Genomic DNA, 26,853 nt, shown 5'->3' on the forward strand with positions numbered 1-26,853 from the left:
TAGATGCCCCAAGACATATAGCAGCCAACCACATATATCAACAAATATTAATCTTCATGAAGTCCCCATTCATGTCTCCATGAATTTTAAATTCAGTTGAAATACTAATTATGACTGCTCTAAAAAATGTTGCTATTTGAAAGATATAAGCAGATGTTCTGGTGATCTGTTTGCCTTACATGTTAGATGTGGGGCAGCATGCTCCCTGCCCATTTAGCTCTACAGAGTTATTAATGCAACTAGTGGTCAAAAATGGGAACTACATCAAGTAGTAATAGAGGTCAGTTGGGACAGGAATCACACGTCTTGTGGAGCAGCGGGCAGGACAGTTAATAACAGGGTGGCTATATTTTAAAATACTGTGCAGTCACCAAGATCTTTTTTAAGAGCAAATAAAAATTGAAATTAACTCTAATAAATTTCCACAAACAAAGTTAATGTGTAAGTGTAGACAGTGTATCTATGATGTACAGAACTATTTCTACTGTAAAATATATTGCAAAGATTGGGAGAAGGAAAGTGGATAATGGAGTAGGGATTGTCTGGATATCAGAAATGTGTGTGCACCACAATGACCTTGTTTCCCACACAAGAGCTGAGAAAAAGATTAAAAATCCATCTCCCTTTTCCAATGCCGCATTTTGAGCTAGTTCCAGGAGATGTAGTTGGGCTGGAAATCTTGCTGAAACCTGGCAACCTGGTTAATGATATTAGGTCATCTGTGTGTGCCTCACTGGCGATGGGAACACACACTTGAACAAAGGTACGTCTCGACAGTATGACGGAAGACTGTATGCTGTTGACTCTTAACTGCCTATTATGAACTTACTCTAAAAATTCACTAGATAGTAGCCTATAGCATTAGTCAAGTGTGATAATCTCTTAATTAATTTTGTTTGAGGTGATGTTGTTATAATTGTTCTGCACCACCAAAGTGTACAGTTATAAGCTGTGGCTGATACACAGGTGGCGCTGAAGTCTTATTTGTTTTATTGTTTAAGCTATGGTATAAATGCTCCATATCTGCCAAAATACATATACAAATGACAATAAATAATATAATAATAAGAACCAAATAATCTTGATTAAACAAACAATGGGTACAAACAAAATTTTTGCATGAAGTCAATTAATATACCTTGCTTTAAAAGCAGAGAAGTCAGGTGAGGAGTAGAGTCTTGTTCAGGCTAAAATGTCAGCCTTTAACTGTGTGATGTACAAATGCAATGCTGTTTTAACTAAGGACAATTTAGTGTGTAATAACTGTTCTATATAGGCAGATCTGATATATAGTTAATACTATGGAATGCTGTTTTAGTCAGAAAGTGTAAACTAAGTGTGTGTGTGTGTGTGTTACCTGTATAACAGTGTTAGGGCTGTTGGGGTACTCCAGAGGGAATCCAAACAAATTAAGACACTTCAGATTGATATATGTGTGAGTCAGTCACACTGGCAGCCACACACACACACACACACACACACACACACACACACGCTGTATTTTACTTGACTACATGTGCTTGTTGAACATCCCATTCCAAGACCATGGCCATATCATTATTATTATTATTATTATTATTATTATTATTATTATTATTATTGTTGTTGTTGTTGTTGTTGTTGTTTAATTAAATTTTTTATTAGACTTTATTAGACAGCTTAAAGCTCCTCTTGGCTCCTCTTACATTGCACTCTGACACTAAAGCGGCTATTTAAAATAAAAAAAACATATTTTTGCAGCACAGTCATGGATTCTTACTAGACATACCAGAAAATACAATACTCATGCTATATGTCACTGGACGAAGAAGGTTGAGAGTCCCTGTCGTAACCTGTGGTGTGGGATGAATTGTGGGATTTCTGGCAGTAGGGGGCACCACGAGGTTATTTACTGAAATAGGACAAGCAGAAATACTTAACAAAAAATAATGTAGTTTTGTTGCAATTTTGTCACAACACCACTGAGACTTTAATATCCAGCATTTCCTAAATTGAGCTGAAAGTTGTGTTATTCATTATTTTTTCTCCAAAGTGAAACAGAAAGCAGAGATCAGGCTGGTGCATAGACATTTTGGGAGACACATCACCCCACCTACACACACACACACATTCATTCATCTTCAGTAACTGCTTAATCCTGATTAGGGACACTGTGGATCTGGAGCCAATCCAGGCGACACCGGGCATATGGTGGGAGAATTCACCCCGGATGGGACTCCATTCCATCACAGGGAAACATGCACACATTCATTCAAACCTAGGGGCAGTTTAGTGTAGCCAATCCACCTACCTGCATGCTATTGGTGGGAAGAAGCCAGTGAGATCTTGTGGAATCCATGCCATGAACAATTGAGGCTGTTTTGTGTTTTGTGCAAAGGGAGACCCTACCCAGTATTAGTACAGTGTTCCTAATAAAGTGCTCAGTGAGTGTATTTTGATAATGAAAAGATGACAGTATAGAACATAAGCAGAAAGTGCCATTTGCCCACATTCACTTGACTCACAGAGCTATTATTAAACCATCCTACAGCAAAATGTCTTAATATTGAATATTTTGGTAGTATATTATACTTAGTATCATAATGATAATAAAGAGGATATAATGGTACAGGAAATCAGCAGAATGTGCAATTTGCCTACATCTGATAAAACCTCATATGCTAAGTTCACAGAACCATTATTTTAAAAAATCCCACACTCTGTTTCCTTCATATTAAATATTTTGATAAAGTGTTAGACTTAGTTTCAGACTCAATTATTTTGATAGGAAGGAGATAACACTATATAGGAAATAAGTGAATTGCAGTTTCGCAGAGCCATTATATAAAATCCTTCATACTGAGTTTTTTTGATAGTATATTACACTCAGTTTCATATTCAATTATCTGATTTTTAGAATGAGGAGAAAATAGTGTAGGAAATAATGAGAATTGAGTATAAGAAATTTTCACAGCAGGCCCTTGTATAAGTGACATTAGCCCACTTCATGTGTCATCCACAGGCATGACATTGTGACTACTGGAGCTTTTCATTTCTTGTTATAATGAGAATTTTCTCATAATGACTTGATATTTTCTCATAATAATGATACTGATGGGAATGTTTTTCTTGTGTGGCAGTACAGAGCTTCTGTAGATTTGGAACACTCCAACTAAATAATAATAATAATAATAATAATAATAATAATAATAATAATAATAATGCATTCACTTATGTTTTGGCTTTCTAGCATACAAGATCGCTGTAATAACAAAAGAGACTGGCAGGAAGACACACATATTTCATTGAAAAGCAACAGCTTTGCACATGTAATGACAGATTTCCACAGGACATACTGTACTTGTGTCCATATTTAATCCTTATAACATGTGTTATGGACAGTCAGGGATAAGACTGACGAGATATGCACACGTGTTAAAATAGTAGGGCACCATTTATTATGTGACGATCTTTCCCTCTTTATTAAACTACATTGCCTCTCAAGGTTCTTTACTAGAAAAGCATTGTTGTTGCAGCTTAAGATATTACTCTAACCTTTATCAGGCAGATAATTAATTAATCAGCTGCCCGTAATAATTATATTGCATCTGAATCATGTGTGAGATTGACAATTTGCACATTCTTTTTAATTATGATCTTGCTTCCAATGATCAATTTTCATATTAAAAAAAATCACTGTTCAGATATGACTATCATAAATACACAATATGTAAAACTGAACTGGACAATTATTGATATAAATACTTTATTTTTTATATTTTAACCTAAATTAACTTTGCATAAATGTTGTTCTGTAGACCAGGGACCAACATTTTCTTAGAAGATGTTTCTGTTGGCTATTGATCAGAAACTGTTGTCTGTTGGCTTCATTCATCAGCTGTTTTTTTTTTTTTTTTTTATGTTTTCCTTCAAAGGGTGATCATTACCATAATTTCAGACACTAGTTCATTTATAAAGTCAGACTCTGAGAAGTGGTGGCTCCTTAATATCTTGAGTGGTTTTAACTTAAGCTGACATTTTGTCTGCGAAAACTATGCCTAATACTATGCAAAATATGCATATACCATTTTCTAATAAGAATTTAATGAAATTACAATATTTTAATAAACTGATATACAATCTGACTATTTGGTGCATAAACAAACAATCATGAGTTGAGTCCATGAGTTGAATCCAGTTGAATCCATGAGTTGAATCCAGTTGAATCCATGAGTTGAATCCAGTTGCTGAAAAGTGCATGATGTTTTTAAAATATGCAAATTTAGGCAAATAATCAAAAACATCGACTGATTTGCAAAATTTTGTAACATTTTTGTTTACTATTATATTGATATGATTGAAGGAAAGAATAAGCTTATTAGTGTGCGTTAGCTGCCCTTTAATTAATGTCATGTAGGTTATGAATGCAGAATCTATCACATTATAAACAGCTTTTAACATGTCAAATGATGGTAGTAACGTTAATTAATTACGTTACGATATTTTTCCTTGTTTTTCTATAGCCGTAAGATTTTGACGCAAGTCCCGCCCATTGGCTTTTACTTCCTGTCCTCATCGTTAGTTATTGTTGCTATAGTAACGGAGCTCCGCAAATGGCAGCGATTATACAGAGTGACGTCGCATCAACCGCCAGGATATGCACTTACCCATAAGCCCTTGCGTGCATGAGTTTTCGTGAGAATCTTTTATATTTTATTGATGTGGAATTACTGTTTGTGTAATCACTATTTGAAACTGTATACTATTAAATGTTAAATTCATAATGTGTAATATTTCAACATTATTATATAGCAGCGGCACAGTGAATCTACCATGACTGAGCAGTCTATCGGACTTACTAAGACAGGACACGGAAAAGCAATTATAGTAGGAAAATTTGCTCTTTTAGTATTTGTCTAGGAGGTTTCTTCGCAAGAAGAAGCCCTTACTGTGGTGTAAAGAAAAGTTGGAGGTGTGTGGATGTGGGGGTGGTTTTGTAATTGTCTCAGTTAAGCATGAATTAAATATATACTTGTTCTTTAATGTTTAGTGATCTTTTGTATCAGAAAGGGAAGAACAGCGAAATTGTAATCCCTACTGTGAAGTAAAACGCTATAGTTGCATAATAAGCCTGTTATAATGCCTTTTAACATGGTGCTAATAAAACCACACTCTTATAGTTTATTACAGTGATAGTAATGCTGAGTGATCCAGTGGATCTCTAACTGGGTGGGGGCGTGGTGTTGTTTCCAGTTTTTTATATTTCATATAGTTTTTTAAAAATTATTATTATTTTTCACAAATTTAATTTTATCCAGTTTTGAATAAAATGAGTTAAATTTCATGAATAGAAATCTGTTCTATTAAAATAATTTCAATACAAAATAATTTCAATAATGAGCCAAAAAGTGTAATGGCTGGAGTGTATTCATTAAAATGAATGTGTACTGAGGAGAGCAGTGTCATTCACTGTGCAGTTCTGAAGGAATCACTGGCTGTGAAAAGTTTCAGAAGCCCTGATCTATAAATCCCGAGTGTGAGTTTATCTTCTCAGCTCGCTGTGGTGCAGTGACAGCGTTGTGAAATGTGTTTATGAAAGAGCGGAAGAGAGTAAGGAGAGGAGGAGAAAGGGGAGGAGAGAACAGAAATACTATAACAGACAGAGAGAGAGAGGGAAGGAGAGAGAGGGAGAGAGAGGGAGAGAGAGAAAGAGAGAGAGACAGCGGTGAGCTCGCGAGCTGCCGCACACAATCACGGAAGCTCCCATCAGCGCCACTTCCGCCCACAAGAAACATGGCGGCTTCCTTGACGGAGAACCTGGCGGAATATTTAGGCTCGCCCGAGCCGGCAGTTCGACTAATGCTTTCTATTTTAATAGGTAAGCACAGTTTAATTCTTCTCGTAGCAAACTGTAGAGATGTTCCGCTTTATGAAAATGAGCTGGCCACAGCCACACAGCTTTGTGCTCAGTGTAACTTAGTGAGCTGAACTAAATCCTGTGTGAGATCAGATAGCTGTTTGTGCTGTGAGCGCTTTTTAGTTTCCAGTCCAGCAGGGGAACATGAAAGGCACTGCTGCACCACGTGGAGGTCGAGAAGGGCGATGTCAGCACTAGGCTCCATACCTCCCTACACACACCTCCAGAAGAATCTCACTCACTCCTACACTCACTCACTCACTCACTCACTCACTCACTCTTACACTCACTCACTCTTACACTCACTATTACACTCACTCTTACACTCACTATTACACTCACTCTTACACTCACTCACTCACTCACTCCTACACTCACTCCGTCACTCACTCCTACACTCACTCACTCCTCCACTCACTCCGTCACTCACTCCGTCACTCACTCCTACACTCACTCACTCCTACACTCACTCACTCACTCTTACACTCACTATTACACTCACTCACTCTTACACTCACTCAGTCACTCACTCTTACACTCACTCACTCACTCATACACTCACTCTTACACTCACTCACTCACTCATACACTCACTCTTACACTCACTCACTCACTCACTCATACACTCACTCAGTCACTCACTCCTACACTCACTCAGTCACTCACTCCTACACTCACTCACTCCTACACTCACTCAGTCACTCATTCCTACACTCACTCACTCCTACACTCACTCACTCCTACACTCACTCAGTCACTCACTCCTACACTCACTCACTCCTACACTCACTCACTCATACACTCACTCACCCCTACACTCACTCCTACACTCACTCACTCAGTCACTCTTACACTCACTCACTCCTACACTCACTCACTCAGTCACTCACTCCTACACTCACTCACTCTTACACTCAGTCACTCACTCATACACTCACTCAGTCACTCACTCACTCTTACACTCAGTCACTCACTCCTACACTCACTCACTCCTACACTCACTCACTCTTACACTCACTCACTCACTCTTACACTCACTCACTCATACACTCACTCACTCACTCACTCACTCTTACACTCACTCACTCACTCAGTCACTCATACACTCACTCAGTCACTCACTCACTCACTCACTCACTCTTACACTCACTCACTCACTCTTACACTCACTCCTACACTCACTCACTCACTCATACACTCACTCTTACACTCACTCACTCCTACACTCACTCATACATACACTCACTCACTCATACACTCACTCATACACTCACTCATACACTCACTCATACACTCAATCACACATTCACTCACTCATTTACTCACTCATTTACTCACTCACTCACGCATTCACTTGCTCACTCAATCTGACGCTTTACTTATGAATGCCTTCCTAACACTCTTCCCCTTTCTGACACCTTTATCTAGGATAATGACTTGGTTAAAATTTCTGTATCTCGGACGGTTTTGATTCACACTTTGGACAGAGAGATTGTGTGAAAGAAGATACACATACATAGGAGCTGAGTAAACGTGTAGACTTTGGCCTGACACATGGCCATGCATACTGATGAATGATATTAAAATAGCATGACACGTTGTAGCCATGGGAAGCTATGACGGGTTCACTGTTTTGTACAATGTTTAACTGAAAAAGAAATGATAAAATATTCTCACACCGCTAAATAGTTCGTGTGTTTCACTGGTTAGTGGAAGTCAGCGTTAAAGCCCAGCTATTAAATGCAAAAAATATTATATACAAGACATGCTTGAATTGTTCCGTAAAAGTTCTATAAAACAGTAGTTTGTTTTCGTTAAAAAAACATTTGGCCTTTGCTATCTGGAAACTGAATGGCGGTCTTCACACAGGGTCACCTGTTGACTCATAAATCTGTATTGAGGCACGCTGACAAACACCTGACCTGCCTGCATTAAAAGACAAATCCAGAGGTTTCTCTTGAGCGTTACTGAGGCAGATATTTTCTGTATGCTTCACTGTGGATTAGTTTCTTTTTTGTATTTTATTTTTTGGAAGATGTGTCTAATATACAGAGCAAGAATCAGGGGCGTAGCCACATCTTTTACAAGGGTGTCCTTGCAGTAAGACAGTGATGACATGAACCTTCACATTTCCCAGCAGGCGTTCTGTTTTTATTTGAAGAAGCCTGTCATGGTGAGATTTTCTACATTTTTCAGTTTCACATCATATGACAATGGTAACTGCACTGACTACTAACAATCACAATGAAGACACTTTTTCTCCAACAGGACTATTATTTCAGTTTTGTGGTTATACCAGAAGTGAAGAGAAGGCACGTCAATTTCGAACTCGCCTGAGACTATTTTACTGCTCCATACTAATTTCAATATTTTCGGTAGTCATGAGCTGCACAGACTTGCTGATCTTTGATAGGGTCCCTGGAGGACTAGTGGTTAGGCCACAGCGCTCTCGCTGGGTTCTCTGTGGCCCGGGTTCGATTCCCGGCCAGGGAACCAACCCCAGCCACTGGGGTTGTGCGCAACAGTGCGCTCTCAGTGCCAGTCCCAAGCCTGGATAAAAGTGGAGAGGGTTGCGTCAGGAAGGGCATCCGGCGTAAAAACTGTGCCAAATCAAATAAGCGGTCCAATGATCCACTGTGGCGACCCCTAATGGGCCGAAAGAGGAAAACAAAACACTCTAAAGAGTGACTCCTAAATCACACCTTCACTCCATACTGGGATCATTACCTGTCTAAAGCCGTATTCAGACAGGATTAGTTTAACATGAGGAGGTGGGGCAAAGTAATTATTACTTGTCTATCTCTGAAATGTTAGTCCCATCCCAAACTGGATGAAATGCTCAGTTTTGTTGTCTATTGTTTAAAATGCAGAACATATAAGATATAGACTCCATTTGAAAGCACTTGTGAAAGAAGCGAGACTTCTGGTTTGCATTAAAGATGTGAGGTGTATGTAGTTCAGCTAGAACTTTAGGTGTGACAACCATGCATACGTCATGAAGATGCTTCCATCTCCATGATTTATTTATATAGAGATCACTTATTCCATGCGCATAGATTGTCATTGCTACAAATATATAATTGCATCCTGCAGCAGCGTTCTCATCCATCCAGACTAGGACTTAAAATAGTTCTGCTGTTAAGCTAATAGGTAAATAACACTTTGCGCGATAGGTTTTGCTTGAGGATGTGTTGATGGCATGAACTTTTGTGAACTATGGAGGAAGTTTTATTTCACAGACATCTGACTTATCTGTCCATCAACCTCAGTGGGTGGGATTTATCAGATATTATCAGTGGTTTATGGTGAGTTGCGTAACTGAAGCAGGCTGTCTCTGGCTTGGGCTAAGAACCCTTTTAAGTTAGCTTCAGCATTTCAGTACAAAGTCCAATAAAGTAAACTGCTAGTTATAGACATGGAGAGTAGTAGTGGATTGATACAGGCACCTTCAGAATGCTAGACCCAGCTAGCTAGTTCTATTACGGTTGTTGTCTAGCTAACATTACTGCACTTATGCCTGTGTTCTTACCCTGAACATGGATATTATTCCTGAGAGACCGTCTGGTTTGCTGTTTAAGTCACTGTCTAGACCGGTTCTCAATCTTTTTTGCTTACAGAACCCCACACCAATAATATTTTAAGTCAAGTACCACTTTACCAGGCTGGATTTGGAAACTAAAGGAACATTTAACACATTACAGATTTATTCTACTATAAACAGTTAATTATCTGGATTGTATTCAGTGGAAGAAATGGGCCTGTGTTTTTGAGTTTGGGTTTTCAGTTTAATTTTTTTGTCTGTCTTTTCTAGAATGTGTGTGATTTTTTTTTTTTTTTTTTTTTTGGCAGGTTGTTTCTTTTGCCTTCATCCCAGTCACATTCAAACCTTAAAGCAACAAGGTGTATTTAATTATAAAGCTGGTTCCAGCTCAATAATTCTTACTTGGTTACTTAATAAATTTTTAATTAGTGTAATAAGGTCTGTAGTTCTAATTACATTAAATTACTTTCTGGAAAAAATAATGCTCTTTACTTTTTCCCTTAGAAGTTTCTGTTTTCCTTTTTTTGTTAACTACTCTTTTTTTTAGTGCCCCATTTGAGAAAAACATATCTAGATGCATGATTAGCTTTCTAAGAAGGACAGGCCGCCCTCCAATGTGTGCTGAGTTGGACTGGGGATAAATGACTTTTTGGTGTTACACTCCCATAAACCAGTGAGAATAGGTCATTTTTTCAGTGTTTATTTATGAAATATTGTTTTAAGCATGAACCTTAATAAATTTCTTTTTGTTGACTCATTGCTCCTCAATAATAAACAGTGCACAATTCAGTACAAAAGGAAAAGTTAATTGTAACATTATCTGACTGTTCAGATCTAATAGGTTACACCTATTTACCCAGTGTAGACTACTGTAGTATTTATTTAGCTAATAACGTGTTAATAACACTCTGTGTGAAGGCTATATATTTAAACTTGTCAAATATTATTGATGTCTTAACATCTATTTTGCCTATAATTCCCCCTTACGGTTGTGAAAATCTAACCTTTAGAGGCTGCTGCAGACAACACCCAGCATGAAGCTGATATTCTTACCAAAATCCTAATTAACTACATGCCTTTTTGCATAATATCTTACTTTGGAATGAAATTCTCTCTCTCTTTCTCTCTCTCTCTTTCTTCACAGGTTATCCTTTTGCGCTGGTGTACCGGCGGTTTCTGTTCCATCAGTCTCCATCTGTTATTCATCTATTCCACGCTGTCTCAGGCCTGTCCTTGGCTGTGTTCAACTTTGGTGAGACAGAAGGAAAAATTAGGGGAAAGGGCAGGAGATTTAAAATGGAGACAGTGTTATGTTTTAACTGCTCTATATGGCCAAAAGTATGTGGACACCTGATCATCACACACACATGTTTATTCTTCCCCAGACTGTTGCCACAAAGTTTGAAGCACACAATTGTATAGGATGTCTTTGTTTCCCTTCACTGGAACTAAGAGGCCCAAACCTGTTCCAGCATGATAATGCCCCTGAATGTCTCGAGTGGCCTGCACAGAGCCCTGACCTCAACCCCACTGAACACCTTTGGAATGAACTGAAACACCAACTGCGCACCAGGCCTCCTTGTCCAAAATCGGTGCCTGACCTCACTAATGCTCTTATGGTTGAATGAGCACGCCTTCCCAGATGAGTGGATGTTATTAAAACAGCAGAAAGGGGACTAAATCTGGAATGGGATGTTCAACAAGCACATATGGGTGTGACTGGTCAGGTGTCCACAAACTTTTGGCCCTTAGTTAAAAAGTGTTGCTTTTTAATCATAATTTGGTTTATTTGCCAGTCTGCTGATGCAGTAACTTTGTTTCCCTATATTAACTGAAAGGACCATTTCCTTTTGTAAAATGACAGAAAGTAACGAATAAATTAGGTGAAAGGTCCTAACCTTGTGGTAGTGAGTTCCTCTTTGCAGTAAAACCCACAAGCAAGAAGGATTAAGGCCTTGTTCGCATGCAATTGGTCAAAGCTATCTTAAAGTGCATACAAATTTCAAGTAGTGTGTATACACTAGGAAATGTAACAAAATGTAGAGTACTATTAGTCTGATGGCTCTAAGTCGACAGGAGAAGAGGAGAAGAGGCAGCATAGGTCGCTGCAGTATGAGACATTGTCCCAACAATTTAGGACACTGCAGAATAATTTGGGTGAACATTTTAACATTGGCGCTTGTCCCAGTGGTTTTTGGTGACATGAGGTATAACACAGTAATATGTTCCTTTCTGTGCAAATTGTGTTTGACTTGGGACAATACCTTCCTACAAAATTATTGGCACCTGATAGGTACATAGTGTGCAGTCCAAGAACATAGTCCAAGAGCACAGTGTGTGATTTGAGACATGGCTTAAGACTGAATACAGCTTGAGTGAAAGGATGTTATGATTGACTGCATTATTAACCTCTGCTTATTTTATTTTTTAACGCTTCCCTGGCCTTAACAGCAGGTGTGTCTATTCTCTGCCTGATTATTTATCTGAATGTCTTTTATTGATGTCTGCCATCTTTTTTTGGTCCTTAAGGTGTCTGGCTGTGTTTTCATTCAAACATTTTACAGTTTACAAAAAGTGGACAAAAGAAATTTGAATGAGTATGTGTTTCCATGACTACGGTAATGTGAAAAGCCGAAAGGTGACGTGCAAGTGATTAGGGAGAAAAGACTGCAATGGGCAAGGCTGTTTTTCAGAACACCACTAGCGTAATAGATGAATTTAATGTTTATATTCATTCATTCATTCATTCATTCATCATCAGTAACTGTTTTGTCCTGGTCAGGGTCTCAGTGATGTTTGATGTTGATTCAAGAAAGGCCATTGTTTCGTGGTCTGTACAAGCAGCACATGAGTGTCCTCTGTCATCATCTTTATGTTTATATATATTTAGATATAGTGAAGAAACATGTGTCTTTCATCTCCAACATGATCATTTATATGGAAATCCTGTTTCCATCATTCATTTCCACCTCAGTCAAATAAAAAAACAATGTTTTGCAATATTTATCTTGGGCTATTCCATTCAGATTTTTTTAATTTGCATTTTTTTCAGCCTTTATTTATCACATATACAAGTACAATGAAATTCTTTTCTTCGCATATCCCGGCTTGTTAGGAAGCCGGGGTCAAACACTGGCAGCTTGGCGGTGCTGGGGCTTGAACCCCCAACTTTCTGATCAGCCTTAACCACTGAGCCGCCACTGCCCTGGCTGGGGATGACTGAGTGATTAGACTACACCCCAACAGATCTTTCCAAGACCTTTTAGACAAAAGAGCTGGATAGAAAACCCTGTTTCTTAGCACTGCTCCTGGTATATGTGTGATGACATATTAGTGCCTGTAGTTCTCTCTCTGCCTCTTGTGTGTGTGTGTGTGTGTGTGTGTGTGTGTGTGTGTGTGTGTGTGTGTGTGCGCGTGCGCGTGAGTATGTCCACAAGGTGTTAAATGAAGCTGCCCTTTCACACCTGACTACCTTAACACACCTATACTCTGTATTTGTCTCAGGGTCTCAGGTGTATCACTCTGCATTATGCATAATCATCCAGTTCCTGCTGCTGAGGCTTATGGGAAGGACCATCACTGGTGTCCTGAGCAGCTTTATATTCCAAATGGTGAGAGAGAGTTCCACCACCATGCTTTCTAAATTGTGAAGAATGACAGCTGTTCATTGAATTTTTCTTCCATATGTGTCTTAGAACTCATTATGGCAGTGATCACATGTTCCTGAAGATCTGCTTTTCTATAGAATTCAGTTCCAGGCCTAATCCAACAGAGATGACCTGGTTAAGCAAGTAGACTGATTATCCTGAGTAGCTGTGTTGGATTAGGGTGTGGACTGCATTCGCTAGGAAAGCAGATCTACAGGAACAGGACTGGTTCAATTCAATTCAATTCATATTCAAATATATAAATTCCAGATATAAATTTTACGTTTATAAATTTATTCCTGAGTAAGCCAGAGGCGACTATGCTAAAGAAATACTTCCTGAGACGACATAAGGAAGAAACATTGAGAGGAACTGTATACTATATAGTCAAAAAGTGCTAAGTGTGTTAACAGGAATTTATGAGCATCTTATGAGTATGAGCATCAGAGTCATTTCTGAATCCATTGTAGTTTTAACTTAAAGTCAATTGTATTGAACTGAAGTTATTAACCGTTCAATGACGAGTCCTCTGGTGTTCACTTCATTCTGGTACGAGTTTGTAATTAAGATTAACATGTAAGAACAATTTTAAAAAGTACTCACCTGGCTTTGTACCTCCTTTAGGAATTAGTTTGGATGCCAACAATGGATGGCATGTTAGCCATCCATTGTTGGCAATGTTCAGTGATGATCTTTTAGCCTGAATACCTGCGTGGTTTGCATTTTACATTTGCATGTATTTATTAAACTGTTATCCAAAGCAGCTTACAAATGAAACTGAATACAGTCCAAGCACAAGTACCCATGTTCTTGGTTGCCAGGTTTTGAAGATTAAGTTGTATCTAGACCACCGTCTTCAACACTAGACCTTGCTTTTAGGCCAACAGTTAAAAAAAAAAAAGTAAATGAGAATAAGAAACATCTAATTAGAATCTATTATAATGAAACCATGCAGTTATGATAATCATGTTCAATTTTATTTTCCCAAACATGAATTTCGGGGTGACATATTGTGGCTTCAACAAATTGTCAGCCTTAATACAGCTCATTATCAGAGTGAATATCATGCACCAATAGTGGATAACTCTATCTCCCAGAAGCATCTATTCAGACATGTTTAAGTCCTTAGATAATTTTGAGGGCTAAAGTCAGAGCTTGTCACTATACAGTGGATATAAAAAGTGGATATAAAATGGCAGGTTTTTGTGAAGTAAAAGAATGACACTAAGATAAATCATGTCAGAACGTTTTCCACCCTCAGTGTGAAAGTACAGTGTGTAAAAATTAAGTGAAAAACAATCAGAAACATTTTAGGGAAAAATAAACAAGTTACAATAAGCTGGTTGCCTAAGTGTGCACACCCCTAAACTAATACATTGTTGAAGCGCCTTTTGATTTTATTACACCACTCAGTCTTTTTGGGTAAGAGTCTATCAGCATAGCAATATTTTCCCAGTCTTTCTTGCATAATCATTCTAGATCCATCAAATTGCACTAAAATCAGGTGGTATTTGTAGCTATTCATGATTCCCTCCACCTTGGTAAAACCCGCAGAAAATCAGCCCTAAAGCATGATGCTGCCACCACCATGCTGCACCGCGGGTATGGTGTTCTTTTGGTGATGTGTTTTTTTTTGCGCCAAACATACCTTTTGGAATTATGGAATTATTATACCTTTGGAATTGGTCTCATCAGACCATAACACATTTTGCCACATGGTTTGGGGTGATTTAGTTGAGCTTGGATGTTTTTTGTGAGAAAGGGCTTTCGTCTACCCAGCCTACTCCATATCCCAGACATGTGAAGAGTACAAGAGATTGTCACATGCAGAGAGTAATCAGTACTTGTCAGATATTCCTGCAGCTCCTTTAATGTTGCTGTTGGTCTCTTAGCAGCCTCCTGGTAAGTTTTTGTCTTGTCCTTTTGTAAATTTTGGTGGGACGTCCTGTTCTTGATAATGTCACTGTGGTGCTCCATTTTCTCCACTTGTTGATGATGGTGTTCCATGGTACATCTAATGTTTTGGAAATTCTTTTATACCCCTCTTCTGATCAATTCCTTTTGACAAATGAAATACTGTACAGCCTTTGTAAGCTTTTTCTAGACCATGTCTTCAGGAGTCAGATGAAACCTAGATGATGTCAAGAAAATCCTACAGAAACAGCTAGTCTTTATTTGGGGTTAATCAGAATAATTTCATTGACAGCTGTATCATAATTACTTTTGAACAGGAGATTGAATGTGATTGGTTCTGAACACAGCCACATCCCCAGTTATAACATTTTAACAGGAGTGTGTAGACTTTTTATATCCACTGTATGAACTTAATTCTGTATGCAGCAGTACTAATGCAGCACACACTATTTGCACAGCAGTCAGGAGTAATGCTTAGAGGAATACACGGTGCAATATCTATATATCGAATAATAGCAGACCATGAATAGCAGCGGTCATTCATCACCTCAAAAGGTTATAACATGGGACAGGAGAGTGGGAGACTGTTTGGTATCTGTTTATCCTCTTAACCCTGACTCTGTAGCATGGTTAATGGGTCAAACAGATGCAAAACTCAATATATTCTTTTTTCTGAAGGTTTGTATAAAACACTACTTAGTTAAAGGAAAGGTTAGAAACATTTAGAGCCCAGTGCTGAAAACATCCTCCAACACCCCTGTTGAGGCTACACATGCCTCATGAGTTAGTGATTTATGCCCTTTGAGAAAAATGGGCAGAGTTGATAAGTGCAGTTATGGGTAAAGCTGCTTATCAGACTAGAAAAATTGTAAACAGAAGAAATTAGAGAGCTCTATTGCATGCCAGTATTGCAACCCATTTGTTTCTAAGGTATCTTTTGACATTATGCCTTTTATTATATGTTGTGAAACACATTTCAAAATAATAAAATGTACTTTTAAAATGTCCTTGCACTAACATTGCTAAAGTGACTTGTTCTCTCTCTCTCTCTCTCTCTCTCTCTCTCTCTCTCTCTCTCAGACATACCTCTTGACCGGTTATTACTACACAGCTACAGAAGAGTATGATATCAAGTGGACCATGCCCCACTGTGTCCTCACCCTCAAACTCATTGGTACACTCCCTTCTTTTACAATGAATTTAATGTTTATTCAGAGAGACAGTGTTAAATGCTTTGAAATCATTTATCATGACAGTCTAAATGTTTAACACATTACTAAGTACTAGATAAACTGACAGTGGAGTTTTCCTTGCTTCCTCTTATCACTAAATCATAAATGAATTGATGGTGTCTTTTTCTCATTGCAGGTTTGTCACTTGATTACTATGATGGTGGAAAAGAACCAGTGAGTTGATTCATTCCTCCTATATGTTTTCATATTTTAACTGTTCTCTGTTATAAGTGTATCCATTCTATTCGTCTAACTTCACTCTCTCTTGTTCCATTATATTGGAACAGAAGCCTGCCTTTCTGTTGGTCATTTGCATTATTTCAGATTAATGAATAATCAAGGTGTTTGTCTGGTCCTTCAAACTTAACCTAGTTAATTATAGTATCCCCTGTATGTATATACTATGGATTACCATTTGCTTTTGTGATTTAGTATTTTAAAATTTCAGGGCCTGTTCTCCAGACACAACCTAAACCACTCCGTGAATTTATATATAGCGTACATGGGCTAGATTGCACATAAATGAGCAGTTAGGACCCAACTTTACATGAACTGGTCTGTGAAGGTGTTTGATTTGGGTTTGTCTTGAATTTTGCTTGTTCTGAGATTATGTAAAGTGACGGAGGCCTGGCCTGGGCTTCTTACCGTATCCAGCATGTGTTTAGATAATCAGTAGTTCAAGGTTTAGAGAAAGATTAAACAGGTTACTGACCACATGCCGCAAAGATTACTCTTACCAATTGAAAATATCTTGAATATAGTCAGGTTGATCTCGTATTTCTTATTATAAGATTGCAATAAACCAACTATAAGATTATTAAATCTATTTCTAGCCATTTTTTTTAACTAATTTCAAGCTTGAAATAGTCTTGTTCTATTGGCAGATAATTTAGCAGATGGCAAATGGCAGAGTTTTAGCATTAATTTTGAGAAAGAAGCAAAATTATCTGCCAATAGAATAACAAATAAAGCTTTTAAAAAGATTGAAATTAGTAAAAAAAAAAAAAAGTCTAGAAATAGGTTTAATGATCTTACATTTGGATTATTGTAATCTTATAATAAGAAATTCTAGATTAATCTGCCAATATTCAAGATATTTTCACTTTCTAAAATGAGGTTACTATGGAAGCCCTAAGGGGCCATGCATTTTTTTCTTTCTTGTTTTTTCTTTTGATCACGACTTAATTTTCTTGTGATCTCCACATAACAAAAAGGTGTTTTCTCGTGATCTTGACATAACAAAAAGCTGTTTGCTCACAATGTAATTTTATCATGAGAAAATCTTGCACCTTGCGAATGGGACTGGTATTGTATGTACGTTGGCGTCTCCGCCATCGCCATCGCCCTCATCGGTCATACAATAATGTGGAAGTTGTCAATCACTGACAGACACGGAACTATTTCAGCTTGAGTGAGTCCATGATCAAAGTAAAAATGAATTTGTTCATCCATGATGACGCAGGACTGCGCTCTTGCTACCTCCAGAACAATAAAAACAACATGTTATGTCGAGTACACAGAAAAAGTAAATCGTGATCAAGAGAAAACAGCTATAGTTATGTTGAGATCACGAGAAAATTAAGGCGTGATCATGAGAAAACAAGAATGCATGGCCTCTTAGGGCTTCCGTAGATTACTGATCATGTTCTTGCCTTTAGAGCTGTGGTTATGTATTTGTTGTGGCAGTATACTGTAACCCAAATGCAGGACTAAAATCTTTTTAACTATTTTAAAATTTAAAAAAAGGATTTCAAGAGAGTCTCATTTCATATTCAGTCTTTTTGGTCAGTACGAACATCTGAGAGAAGCACTTATGTGAAAGATGACCATTATAATCTTAGTCCGATGTCTTCTTTGCTGTTTAATAAATACCAGATTTTGTTTTGAATTGTTATGTAGTTCATATCTTGTCTGTTTATGTCTCATCTTTCCTGTCCTGTGCATTAGTCTCAGTTGAGCGCGGAGCAGAAGACCGCCGCTCTTCAAACCACGCCGTCTCTCTTGGAGGTTTGCGGTTTCTCGTACTTTTATGGTGGCTTCTTGGTAGGACCTCAGTTCACACTGCGCAACTACATGCGCCTGGTTTCCCGAGAAATGAGCGACTGTCCTGGCCAGGTGCCCAACAGGTAAGCTCACACCTGCCTGTTCATAGCTCAGTTATTATAGTGACTTAACATGCAGTCAGCAGTAATGAAATGGTGCTCCAGAAACATCTGTTTCATGTCCGTAATCAGGAACTGCAGTGCTGAAAGATTGCTCTGTCACATGCTCGCTCTCTCTCTCTCTCTCTCTCTCTCTCTCTCTCTCTCTGTTAGTATGGTCCCTGCATTAAAGCGCTTTTGTTTGGGTACCTTCTTCCTGCTTATCTTCATGATATTTGGGCCGTATTACCCAGACAGCTATTTCCTTACAGATGAATTTGAGGTCAGTAAAAGGTCAAATTTATTTGCAATGGTACCTATTAGTATTTGTCACATATCCTTATACTCATATATGAGCAGTGTTTATTTTTTTTCCATATTGTTCTGCTATAATATAACTAATTTTGAATCTGTTGTCCAGGCTCAGCCATTTTGGTACAGGTGTGTGTATATCCTGCTGTGGGCTAAAGTAAACCTCTACAAATATGTAACCTGCTGGCTAATAACAGTAAGTTTATACTGAGCACATACAAACACTGGGTTTTTGTATAAAACTGTTTGTGAGGGACATGTTGTTTGTCTGGTGGCCAGATTTGTCATAATTTTCACCAGACTTAAAGTTACCAAAATTCTCTACTAATGTGAAATGTAATGTAAAAGTGCAATTCCTCATCTAAATAAATACTCTGGTCAAAGTTAAAGTACAGCTTCAAATTCTTCACTCACTCAAAAGTAGAAAAGTAGAAAACTCTTAAATTTACTAAATGTAGGTTTGTGGAAATTAGTTCCCCTTCCACCAAGGAATAAAGGTTTGTATGAAAACATTAGCTAAGGCTAACTAACAGTAGCTTTATTCTTCTTAAATCTTAGCTGGCATGATGATAACTCTGACGATACAAACTAGTAGAATGCTAATAGCTAGCTGTCACAACACACCCTCCCTTGAGAAATACAAAGTATATATAGCAACTGATTGATTACAGACAATTACAGAGAAATTTGCTTCAGTACAGCTCAACACAGCATACAAAATGTGTGTTCACTTTTTTAAGTTGCTTTTTGTTCAAACACTCTTCCTACGTTACTTATTAGCATTTTTTTTGCTAGCGCTCCTATGAGTTTTTCTCTGTTATGTTAGCACCAAGCAGTACTTGTAGACCTCTGTACGACATTTTTTATTCATATTTTACAGTGTTGTAGTGAATATTTAAGTCATACAAGTGAATATTTTTATACAAGTGCTCTTTTCAGTCAGTTAGCACTGTAATAATACTACAGCTAGCATATCAATTAGCATGTGATAGCTACACGTGTCTTAGCTGTGCTAAAAATGGATGTTTCAGTTAAAGGATTGTGAAAGTTTGTTGAGAAATGTGTTTTTGTTTACACGTGTGATACTTACAGATTGCTAGCACGTGATTTTAATTCATGTGACAAACTAGTGCAAATAATAAAGTGACAGGATTACTGTAAAAATATGAATGGGAATTATATCATCTAGGCTAATAAGAAAAATCTAGCATATACTTTGCTTCAAATTCTAGATCACAGCACCTTGTACCTAAAAATTGTGTCTTACAATCTGCAATTTTAATGCATGACTTTCTTTAAATGTCAAAGAAAGATGACTATAAATTTCAGGTACTATTTGAGGTAATTGTCTAGTAGTTTTCTCACCATAACAACTGGATCTGGGACACACTCACAACAAAGCTTTCACAGCTTTTCCTGTCTAAGTGTTTAACTGGGTTGTTAAATGTTGCATTCCACTGGAACTGGTTTAACTGTGTTTTCTTGCCACTGTAATTGTTCAATACAGGAGGGCGTGTGTATCCTCTCTGGGCTTGGCTACAGCGGTCGTGGTGAGGACGGGCAGCCCCAGTGGGATGCCTGTGCTAATATGAGAGTGTGGATATACGAGACCACGCCACTTTTCACGGGCACCATCAACTCCTTCAACATTAACACCAACGCATGGGTGGCCAGGTATACACCTGCTTCCTGTAATGAAACGAGTGATTGTAATAATCATTGAAAGACTGCTGTATATAGTATATTTGTCTCTTCGTCTTTGTCTCGGTGTCATTACATTACTGTGCAGGCACATTTTTAAGAGGCTAAAGTTTTTGGGTAATAAGATGGCATCGCAGATGGCCACGCTGTTTTTCCTGGCGATCTGGCATGGCCTGCATTCCGGTTATCTACTCTGCTTCTCCTTGGAGTTCATCATCGTTAACGTGGAGAAGCAGGTAACCAAGCTGATAAAAAAGTGGTGGATAATTTGAACCCAGTGCTGCATTTACAAATTAGATAGAGTTAGTTATAAAGAAGAATATTAAGATATAAAGGTCTTACCCTTTATTTAATTATACTCATCAACACATTAAAAGCTCTTGTGAATTGTGTGTTAGAGGGAGGATTTAAGGAACTGAAATATCAACTGATTAGGGTTGTTGAAAGTGTTTATTTAGGCACTGAATAAGCATTAGATTAAGTGTTATTATAATTATCTCTCATTTCATGTGTCTGAAAGTCTGCACACTGTTGGTGCCTTTTCCTCTGAGTTAATTGAATATTGTGGTTCATGCAGACATGCACACTGATTAGGAGCTGTCTCCTGCAGGGCGTGTGTTAACATTGCATTATTGTGTTCCCTCAGGCTCAGGCAATCGTGAAGGACAGCCCGAAGCTGACGGCCCTTGCAAATGGCCCTCTTTATCCCCTTATATACATAGTACAGCAGTTCATCCACTGGCTCTTCATGGGCTACCCACTAGCAGCATTCTGCCTCTTCACTTACGACAAGTGGCTGAAGGTGGGTGGGCACTGAAGCAGTGCACTGGCCTTGCCTGTTTATATCTATCTATCAGAAAGACATTCACAGGAAGTCTATATAAAAGACATGCGAGTTTAAATCCTGATGATGTCACAGACATCCATGACTTGGTATATAGAGAGCAAAACTGGCCTTGCTGTCTAGGTGGGAGCAATGTAATCACTCTCCCCTGTCAGTCAGAGCAACACCAACCAATCGTGGGTGTCTGTGAGCTCATGTGTGTGAAATAAGCAGCAGTTTGAAAAGTTGACTCATGTCAAATAACAGGTTAAAGATTCAGTGTAAATTTTAAATATAAATGTTAAATGTAAATGTTAAATATAAATCTTAAATCTAAATGTTAAATGTAGAACTGAAGTTCATATGCTAACTGATAACATTAAAGTTCCACATTTGAGTTTACACATTTAACATTTAGATTTAAGATTTAGATTTATGTATATTTAAGATTTATATTTATTATTTAGATTTTTATTTAATAATCAGATTTAACATTTACATTTAATATTTACATTTAGATTTAAAATTTATACTGAAACTTAAAACTGCTGTTTCACATGATTCACTATCTAAATGTATCAGAATGGCCTCAAATGTTAAAAAACATCAGAGAGAAAGGAATATTTAACTCGTTACATTTAGTGCCCCACTAAATGTTGGTTGGTTGCTGTCGTGTGATAGAGCGTGGAGCTGGCTAATGGGTGCGAATTGGCAGATAACCAAAATGGGGAGAAAATATGGGGTGGAGCTTGAATGACATGCTTTCTTTCATTCTTTCTTTCTCTCTCTCTCTGTCTCCTGGTGAGTCTAATATGAATGTATAAATAGGATTGTGTGCTATGAAACCATTGAAGTGAAACATTTGTGCAACACAATCTTGTCACTCTTATAGAATTTCTGTGTTTATTTATTTATTTATTTATTTACACTTCCATCATCCACAAGCACACTCTCATAGCTACACACTTACTATTAGTTTCACCGTACTTACTATATAATTCACAATAGTTACAGAGTAATGTGTTTTAAGGTGAGTAACTAAATAATAACCCATGACTTTAAGAGGCTCACCTACAGGTAATATGTCCTATTATCTAAGTTATTTACTCTCTGCAGTAGTACTGATATTCTGCATAATAGTTACCCTGATCGTAAATGTGTACACTGCTGGCATAGCACTGTTTTGCTCATATATACCGCTTGCTGTTAATTTTTTATTTTTTTTTTTTTCATTATCTGATGCTTGATTTATGAGATATTTTCTTTTTCAGGTTTATTCTTCGGTGTATTTTTGTGGTCACCTCTTTTTCTTCATTGCCTTCCTTATCCTACCTTTCCTTCGTAAGGCACTGGTGCCTCGGAAAGCAAAGGGCGACAAAAAGGAGAACTAGACAGAAATAGGTAAAGTTCAGATATATATTTTTCTTCTCTTTTCCCCTTTTCATCTTTTTTTTTCCCCTTTCCATTATGTGCATATAAGCACATCCATCCATCTTTTTAGCACAATATCTCAAGAACGAGTAGTTGAATGTTTGTAGGAGATTATGATTATATATATATGTGTGTGTGTGTGTGTGTGTGTGTGTGTGTATATGTGTATATGTGTACATAGAGTTATCATTGTAACCAGCAGATGAACTGATTACATTTTGGAATTGATCCAAACAGTGTCAAGGTTACAGCAAGGTCAAATGTCTCAAATAGTTTTTCTTTAATAACTTCCTTCCTGTTTAAAGTATATTTTAACTGTATTTGAGGCATACAAACCAGTAACAAGAAGGACTAGACTTGGTGGTGGAAACATCCCTGTCAACACCATTGGCATCGAGTTCTACTTGTTCTTTGATGAATGAACCAACTCTGTTTGCCACCAGTGGCTGCTGGTTGCTGTTTGAAAGATTGGTCAGACATGTTACAAGAACAGCCCACAAAAACTTGCTAATATATTTCCTTCAGACCCAATACACATATTTCAATCCTAAAAGCGTGAATACTATTGTAATCTATTATACTATTTAGACGTAACACCTTACAATACAGTTTTATGGTGCAAACATACAGTTTTCCTAAGCTTCTAAAATGAGTTTGCATTTTTACAGATATTATCAGAAGTAAAGAATGGCTACAGTCTATGTACGTTTTGGTCATTCTATTTCTGTCTCAGTAACAAATTAAAAAATAAAACATGAATGCTTATTTGAGCACGGTGGCGCAGAATCAAAGTTGTAATAGAAGAACTGGAGTGGCCTGCACAGAGCCCTGACCTCAACCCCACTGAACACCTTTTGGATGAACTGGAATTTTGGCTGCACACCATCCCTCCTCACCCAACATCAGTGCTCCACCTCTTGCGCTCTTGTGGCTGAATGGGCAAATCTCCATAGTCACGCTCCAAAATCTAGTGGAAAGGTTCCCAGAGAAGTGGAACTTATTATAACAGCAAAGCAGGAACAACTCAATATTAATGCCCATGGTTGGGAACAGGATGTTCCATACTCAGGCCATGTCTGCCAGATCTGTGTGCTTTATATCTTTAGCCAGCTCTAATTTCAAATGTGGAGAGTAGATTTAAGCCATGTTCAGCACAAAATCTGCTCTTAGAGGGAATGCTTTATGTTTCACTACAATCATGTGCCATAATCTCAGATTTTTTGGAGGAAAATTCTCCTCTCTCTAAGTCTAAAATCATTTTGAAATACGTTTTCTAACTAAATATGATTCACAGCATTGTACATTCATATAGTAATATACAAATGTTTAAAACAGTGAGCGTATCTCATGCTTTCATCGCATAGTTGAACAAAGCATTTTACAAGGCAAAAGGCAAAACATCAGACCTACCCAACACTGCAATGTCATACATATGCTCTGGTCACATCCACGTCAATAACGTAGTGTCATTAACTTGTCATTCAAAAAACTCACCTTAGGTACTTCTTAGTGTTCGGTAGTGCTTCATTGTGTTTAGTTATTTCATCATTTGATGTATACCAAATTTTGAGAATTAAAAAAAGAAAACCCTGTAATATAAGAAAAAGGGCAGTGTTGTGGGTGTATGTTCAAAAAGAAAACTGCAGCTTGTCATCAAGTGTCAGCCTGAGGACCGTGGAAGATTTGGTGACATTATACTATTATACTATTCTTGTATAACGTTAAACAAAAGAGGAAACACAGGGAAATGGCAGGGTGCTGTTAGCTGAGATGGAGATGTTTAAAGTGTATAGTGAGCTTCTTCTCTCTTCTCACCCCTGTCACATCCATTACATTCTCATTCTGACAGCTTAATACTAGCACATTATTCTTCAAATCCTAACATAGTGGACCTAAAACACACGGAAAGCCTTTAGTAGGCTACAGAAAGTGGAGAAAGTGGAGACACAGGTGGTAGGGTATCGGTAGGAAATACGAGAAAGTTTGATGAAGCTTTACCAGAAATGTTAATGTGCTTTTGTCGTAGCCTCAAATCTGACAACAGAGGAGCACGCAAAATGAAATCAAACTGAATTACTTACCATTGTAGTGCCAGGACAATGATGATGATGAATATAATTATTATAATTCTGATTAATATTTTTGATAAAGGTAATGAAGATGACAATCTAACACAATATAGTTATAGTTGCTTAATTGTGTCACTTCGATTTTTCTTTCACTTAGATTAGATTAGACACATGCCCTGACTAGACATCATACAGACACGGCCGATATGAAACGGACGCATAATGACATCTGTGACGCATTTACGTATACTCATTTCAGATCCAGCGAACAACTGCAGTGTACTTCAATAATAAATGTGAGAATAGTAAAAGTGGCTGTCTCTGTCAGCGTTGCTAGGTGTTGCTATGGCAGCAAAGATGTGAGGAAGCTTAAAGAAAAACGGCTCATCTACACTCTTACAACCTTGGAACCACATGAAATGAATGCCATGTTTTGGCAAGGATTACATCAACAGGCATTTCGAATATTACTTAGTTTCACCTCAGACAGCCTCACAAGCACTTTGCTTGTATAGCTGATAAATGACTTTTGTTGGAAACATCTTAGTGCTAACTACATTAGCTGCAGGTTTCATCTATATCGCACACAAACTGTTCGCTGTGAAGCTTCTTGTCCCTTATACCTTTTTAAGTTCTACTTCATTTTATGACATTTTACATTTTTCCAAATTTTAAGTGTTTGGTGTTTGAGATTTCATTCTCAAGCTGACATACAGACTTCATTCCAGTCTTCATTCCAGTCTTCATTCCTGTCACTCTAATACTTTGTGTTTCTTGTTGGTTTTCAGTCAGAGAGTTTTCCTCCATGCTCTAAAGTCATCTCTTCTTCTTTCTTTTTTACAGGTTTCTTTGTCTGGTCCTTCATGAACTACCTGAAGGGAACTGTGACTGATTGGAAAATATTTTAAGGCCTTTAACTATATATTATAAATATATACACACATGCATAAATCTGTACAAACATTTGTTTTCTTATTTTATTTTTTCTGGGGGGGGGGTAGAAGCATTATTTAGGTTGAAGAGAAAGAGGATGAGATAATGCTCTCTAAGTGGAGAGCTGTTCTGTCTTTTATTTTTTAATGTTTTTTTTGTGACAGGTGGTTAGATTTGTGAGGAGGGTTTTTATTATGAGATATGAGATATGGGGAAAATGTGGAGGCTAATTAATATAACCATTCGTACAGATTTTTTTCAGCCACAGTATTGCACTCATAGCTCTCTGTTTGGGGCAGCTCAATGGCACCCGCTGATGATGTCATTTCCGGCAAAACCAAACACACAGTCTGAGAGCTGACTGAAGGCTGCTTTCGTGGACTTTGTTTGGGTTTTTTGTGTTTTATTTTTATTATTATTTTTTTTCGGTTTTCCAAAATCTGCAGCCACTGGTCAGATTTACACAAAACACTGTAATATATAAAACACAGAATGTGCAGTGAAACTTGGATATGCCTTGCAGTGTAAATGAGTATTATTGTTTCATTTCTAATTTAACAGATTTTTCACAATATTTTTAGCAATTTTAGAATGGGTTGATGGTTTTGTAATTTTGTAGCTTTTTCAAAAAAGAAAAAAGAGTCCACAACAATGAATGTGATGACTGCTGTCAACTTTTTCACTCTTTCTCACACACTTGTGTGTCCCGATCTCTGGTAAACTGGAACATGAGCAAAAAAAAAAAAAAAAAAAACGATACACATGCAGGAAATCCAATACAAATTTCACACTGCTTGCCAAAATAATCATTTTTGTATTACTTAAAATCTTTATTACTTGGCACCATGTGGACTAAACTGCAGTGAGGGAACTTTTTCTGCTTTCACCACTGACACAAAGTGAAAAAATGGTGACTCACTGTACCTTTGGGGGATTTTATTAATATTTATACTTGTTCAGCATTTCCCTGACGTTGTTCAGTTAACTAATTTTGCCTTATTGTTACCAAATGTATGAAAAATGATTTTAAATGAGCCATTTCTTTTGCAATGGTCATTAAAAATGCTGGATTTGATCAAAATCAGACATTTGTGGTATGTGCTGTGTTTCATAGTTCTTTCATTACCAACTTGGATGACATTTAGTACATTTTTTAGCTGGCCCTATAACACCCAGAGGTCAAGACCATCCAATAGCACACATCCAAGACCAT

The 26,853-nt window shown here is 37.5% G+C and overlaps 1 protein-coding gene and 1 non-coding gene across 2 annotated transcripts; both read left to right on the forward strand.

The window, feature by feature from the left end:
- Positions 1–4,870: 4,870 nt before the first annotated feature.
- Positions 4,871–4,926, forward strand: LOC113542662 (U7 small nuclear RNA). The gene has a single exon (XR_003404328.1). It is a non-coding gene; the product is annotated as a U7 small nuclear RNA (small nuclear RNA).
- A 714-nt stretch (positions 4,927–5,640) lies between these two features.
- lpcat3 (lysophosphatidylcholine acyltransferase 3) lies at positions 5,641–26,726 on the forward strand. The gene is made up of 13 exons (XM_026940197.3): positions 5,641–5,857; positions 10,582–10,689; positions 12,942–13,048; positions 16,079–16,172; positions 16,367–16,404; positions 18,178–18,356; positions 18,546–18,654; positions 18,793–18,879; positions 20,191–20,357; positions 20,473–20,620; positions 21,031–21,186; positions 22,479–22,608; positions 25,551–26,726. Exons 1-12 carry the CDS (start codon positions 5,773–5,775, stop codon positions 22,596–22,598), a joined length of 1,398 nt encoding a protein of 465 aa, XP_026795998.1. The 5' UTR covers positions 5,641–5,772; the 3' UTR covers positions 22,599–22,608; positions 25,551–26,726.
- Positions 26,727–26,853: the final 127 nt, after the last annotated feature.

The sequence above is a fragment of the Pangasianodon hypophthalmus genome, chromosome 1 (assembly GCF_027358585.1).
Source record: "Pangasianodon hypophthalmus isolate fPanHyp1 chromosome 1, fPanHyp1.pri, whole genome shotgun sequence".
Taxonomy (NCBI): domain Eukaryota; kingdom Metazoa; phylum Chordata; class Actinopteri; order Siluriformes; family Pangasiidae; genus Pangasianodon; species Pangasianodon hypophthalmus.